This window comes from Dipteris shenzhenensis, chromosome 30 (genome assembly GCF_047967505.1).
Source record: "Dipteris shenzhenensis isolate YYH24624 ecotype China chromosome 30, Dip_SZ_1.0, whole genome shotgun sequence".
In the NCBI taxonomy this organism is placed as follows: domain Eukaryota; kingdom Viridiplantae; phylum Streptophyta; class Polypodiopsida; order Gleicheniales; family Dipteridaceae; genus Dipteris; species Dipteris shenzhenensis.
In genome coordinates, this window is record NC_141625.1 from 209,098 (window position 1) to 214,153 (window position 5,056).

The window sequence follows — 5,056 nt, forward strand, 5'->3', positions numbered from 1 at the left end:
CATTTCCTCTTTAAGGACTCTAGGAAATCACTCTGAAATTGAGTAAAACTCAATTCATTAACAATTGGCATTTGGCTAAGAGAGTCTGCTACCACATTGAACTTCCCTTTCCTATATGTCAATTGTATATCAAACTCTTGCATTAACTCATCCCATCTAGCTTTTCTACCTTTAAGCTCTGGCTAATTGCAAATCCATTTAATGCTCTCCTGATCAAAGATGATCTCAAATTTTGCACCATATAAGTAATGCCTCCACTTTTTTAAAGCATAAACTATAGCATATAGTTCCTTTTCATATGCCAAGTAATTCCATTGGGCGCGATCTAACTTTTTGCTTTCAAAAGCCATTGGTTGTCCTTTTTGTACAAATACCGCCCCAACAGCAAAATCATTGGCATCTGTCTCAACCACAAATGGTTCATTGGGATCCACTACTTTTAAGATAGGAGCTACTACAAAATAATGTCTTAGGGACAACCTCTTCCCTAATTCATACTTGGTGATATCCTGATCTTAAATCAATTTTAGTAAAGTATTTTGCCCCTTGCAATTGATCAAAGAGCTCATCAATGCAAGGCATGACATACTTATTTTTTATGGTGATTTTAGTTAGTGCTCGGTAATCTATGCATAAACGCATAGTACCATCCTTTTTCTTTACCAATAAAACTGGTGCAGACCAAGGTGAGCTACTTGATTAGATTTGGCCCTTCCTAAGGTATTCCGTTAACTATCTTTCGACCTCACGTTCCTCCGTTTGACCAAGCCTATATGGGGGCTTACGAACAGGGGATAGATCCAGGAATTAAATCTATTTTATGATCTACTTCTCTCATAGGAGATAAAACATCAGGTAAATCAGACGGAAAAACATCTTTAAATTCAAACATTAAATCATTGAAAGAAGATTTATAATTTTTAACATTATCAAAAACAACATTAGTTCTTTCCGATGCCGAAGACATAAAATGACCAATAAAAGTAAGTTCACAGAGATATACCTCGCATTCTTCTTGGTGTAGTAGTTGTTCCAATTCCATCGAACAAATAAGAGGAGAGTTAAAGAGCATCATGTTCTCCTTGAATTTAGAAGACTCTACCCTCGTTTTCAAACATAATGGAGTTATTAAGATAACTCCACTGTAAGCTATGCCAAAGACTATACAACCATTCTCGACCAAGTACTACATCTGTTCGGTTGAGATGGATGATTTGGAAATCCAAGGCATCCTGATAACCTTGAATATCCACCTCCCCACCATGTATCATGGTGTCCCAAACTTTTTTATCACTGCCCTTTGCCAAAGAGACCACATATTTATGGGCAATGAGACTCTCAAGCAATCTTAATTTCTTAACTAATGAATAGTTCAAGAAATTATGTGTTGCACTATCATCGACCATCACTCTTACTCTTTGCTCCTTAATTTTTCCATGCATCCTCATTAAATCATGAGGACCAAAGGTGGGCTGCCACATTGCCAATGATAGATAGAACATGTGGGTGCTATCCTCATATAGACCTCTACCTCAGTGTACTTTTCAATACCATTAAGCAGCAACACTTGTGCCGCATGCACTTGTTTTTGTCGAGGTCTATTTGGGGCTTTAGCTCCTGCTTGTTTATTTTTAGGGCAGTTCCAAGTAGCATAGTCTTTACCCAAATATTTGAAGCAAAGTTTTTCTTGGCTGGCCCTTTCATAATCCTCTTTCTTCAAGAGAGGATAATTTTGTGTTTGAGGTTTCTTAGGTGGAGCTTGAGGAACCTCCTTCTTAAAGTGCCCCTTCCTTTTCAAATTGGAAAATTTGTTGAACTTTGGAACAAAACCTACTTGCTCTGAAGTTCCAACTTAAAATTTCCCCATCATATCATCGTATATTTGGGCATACTTAACCCAGGGAATTCACTCTTCATTAAAGGGGGACGTCACCTGCGTGCATGAACTTCAAGAAAACCCCCTATTTAAGATCCACGTAGGATGATAAGAGAAAAATCAAGTATTTAGTTATTTTTATGTTCACTTTATTGGCATGCATTGATTGGAGGAGCATTTGAGTATTCTATTCCTATCCCATGAAATTCTCCACCTCCCCCTCTCTCTCTCTCTCTCTCCTCTTCTTCTTTATTCCTTGAAATCCTCCACTTTTTTCTTTCTTTCTTTCTCTCTCTCAGATTTTTCCGCTCACCATCTAGGGCAGGCCACATGAATGAAATTCATGTTGTTTTAGTGTTACTTCTTGTATTTTTCTTCTCTCTCTCTTTAACATGAAATCTCTTTTCCCGAAAAGAGGGAATATAGACCCTTTAAAAAAGCATCTCATTTGTTCCACACAAAATTAACACTATTTTCATTTCATTTCGTATATTTACGCAAGCCACCGTGTCCGACTTTGGCAGTTGCAAGCAGAGGGATCCGGTCTATCTTACGGATCTCTCTCCGTCACACCGTCCCCATGGCCAGTGCCCTCCTACATCGGGTCTCTGCTCCCATGCAGGTTTTTAGAGAGACAGGTATGAAGTCTTTGCAAGCGACTGTGGGAGTCATGCTTCACGAATTGCAGCAGATATATGGCATTTTGAGCTTCAGAGGTCACCTTTTCTCCATTTAACTCTGGATTCTTCATTGTTTGGTCGACAGACGGTCCTGTTGTGATTGTCGATTCCATGGCGACGTTCGAGAGAAAGCCTGTCATAAACCCTTCAGGTTACGGAAGGCAGTACAAAACTGCCTTGACAACAAGTAAGGCGGCCTTTCCAGGCGGTTCGGGAGGAGGTGTACTCGACAAGCCTACGATTGAGAGAACTGCGCCAGGGCGCGAGTCCGAATTTGATCTCCGGTATTTCCCTTATACCTGAGATGGGCAGCTGTTTTTCCAGTATTTGCATCGGTCCAGTAGCCTTCCTGCGAAGCAAGACTTCTGATGGACGTTGTGGGTTCAAGCAGGATCTGTCTAGCGTCTGTGGGTTGTTCATTTTCCTAACTTTTATGTCTACAAGGCCGCTGACTTTGGATTGAATTTTGCTTAGGCGTTTAAGCAGTATTGATCATCATTTTCAGGTGTACTAGAGAATGCAGTCGAATATTGAAGTTGACCGTACCGTTTCTGTCGCAGAAAATCACGTAAGATGTCACCCCCATATAGAGTGCTGCTGCACAATGATAACTACAATAAACGCGAATACGTGGTGCAAGTACTTATGAAAGTTATCCCTGGAATGACTTTGGACAATGCTGTCAACATCATGCAAGAGGCTCATTACAATGGGTTGGCAGTGGTGATCATATGTGGTCAAGCAGATGCAGAAGATCATTGCATGCAGCTCAGGGGAAATGGTTTACTAAGCTCTATAGAACCTGCTAGCAGTGGTTGTTGAAAACATGAACCTGTATTCTTGGTGCATGGTATGTACATTTCAAGATATCCTCTGGAATTAATTCACAGATGCGTCTTAAAAAAGGAGCAGTGCAGTTTTCGAGAGGGCGTCATGCTTTACTTAAAATCTCACAAGGTTTATGTGATGCTGTTTCCGATGGGCCATGGAAAGTTGTACTCGTTATCTTTGCATAGTGCCTGTGCTTGTCTTCAGAGTTCATGAAAACTGCTGTACAGGTATAAGCTAAAAGAAGTTTAAGCAATTGAAGTGTCACTTGAGCACTCTTGCTTACTTTGTACTATGAGCAATAAAAATGGTCTTCTCCTCTTTCTGACTGTGAAGACACTATAGTTCTGGAAGGTAATTTTAATGTCAGCAACGTTCTTATTCCTGTGTACTGCATATGCAAACCATGGAGTTGGTGGTCAGCACAGGTATCCGCTTGTATGTGCACTAGTGTGGGTGTGTATGCGTGGTTTTCCATTTTCCCAACACCTCCTCGCTCATCCCCTCATTCACAAGTCCGTTCAAATGAAAACAATGATTCTTTTGTATAGAAGTTATCTTTGTTCTGATTCTCCAGCTCCAAATGGTCTTTTTTTTGCCAATGTACACGATCAGCTTTCATTGTCTCAATACGCATTGTGAACATAGTTGTCCTTTTAACTTTTAACTTATGAGTCAATGAATTCCTTAGAAAGCCCAAGTAGAACTCTAAACAGAGTTTTGAGTTAAGAAACACCTTTTGGTTCTTCTATCATGCCAAAATGAAATGTAGTCTTCACAAGTCGTTGTAGCTTCAATGAAGGGAATTTGGACTACTTAAGACTTTTATTAAGTATTTAAAGAAGCTCCAAGAGGCAAAGCTCATGGGAGAAATACATCATGCAAGGAGAAACTAAACATCATTAAAGGGAAAAATCAAACTCATGCAATAGAGCTAGAAAAATTGAAGGTATAGGCTAAAAATGGCACCTTAACCTTGTGGAAGACTCCGAGAAAAATGGGGAGCCACTCCTCCTAAGGAAAGTGGTCCTCTTGGTAGAAGCTGCCCAAGAAGACCCCTACCTGCTCACCCAAATGGCTGTCAAGGAAGGGTGAATCTAGGAACCATCCAAAGCCTTTGTGCATCTAGATCTCCAAATATGCCACGCTGAAATGCTCGCTACCAAGAACATTTTCCGAAGAGCATGACTCAATTAAATGTTGTCGGACCGAGAGAGCCCAAGAAGAGTCATGTCCTAAAATACTTGAGGCCCCGAAAGAGAGAGGCAAAGGTCATGAAAAAGGGATAAGGAGTAAAGGTGCTCAATAAACTAGCGATCCCTTGCCTGATGTTTTGATTAGCGTTCTCTGTTAATCTTTGTCATGGTGAGTCTGCCCTTCACTTCCAGAGTGTTGACAGAAACTCAGTATGGAGATCTTTATATAAATGGATGGTCAAGCATGTGTGGGTGTTGGATATGTATGTGAGAGCATTATTTTTATACTATGTCTATATCCACCGTTGAGCTTTGATGACATCAATAGAGATGTCATTGTACCTAGTACCTGCTATGCATGATGGAGTTTATGGTTTTCAACCTTGCGAATGACTCTGATGAGATTGAAACTGCACTATGTGTTATGTTTTTAGAGGAGTTTGGGCATGTTCCGAGATTCATTATATATATATTCA

At 40.1% G+C, this 5,056-nt stretch overlaps 1 protein-coding gene across 1 annotated transcript; it reads left to right on the forward strand.

The window, feature by feature from the left end:
• Positions 1–2,319: 2,319 nt before the first annotated feature.
• LOC147881583 (ATP-dependent Clp protease adapter protein CLPS1, chloroplastic-like) lies at positions 2,320–3,877 on the forward strand. The gene is made up of 3 exons (XM_087401759.1): positions 2,320–2,514; positions 2,642–2,840; positions 3,117–3,877. Exons 1-3 carry the CDS (start codon positions 2,457–2,459, stop codon positions 3,376–3,378), a joined length of 519 nt encoding a protein of 172 aa, XP_087257885.1. The 5' UTR covers positions 2,320–2,456; the 3' UTR covers positions 3,379–3,877.
• The last annotated feature ends 1,179 nt before the right edge of the window (positions 3,878–5,056 follow it).

Coding starts and splice junctions, on each gene's coding strand:
- LOC147881583 (XM_087401759.1), top strand. CDS start 2,457: ATGGCCAGTGCCCTCCTACATCGGGTCTCTGCTCCCATGCAGGTTTTT. Junction 2,515..2,641: donor GCAGGTTTTTAGAGAGACAG/GTATGAAGTCTT, acceptor TTTGGTCGACAG/ACGGTCCTGTTGTGATTGTC. Junction 2,841..3,116: donor GAGTCCGAATTTGATCTCCG/GTATTTCCCTTA, acceptor TTTCTGTCGCAG/AAAATCACGTAAGATGTCAC.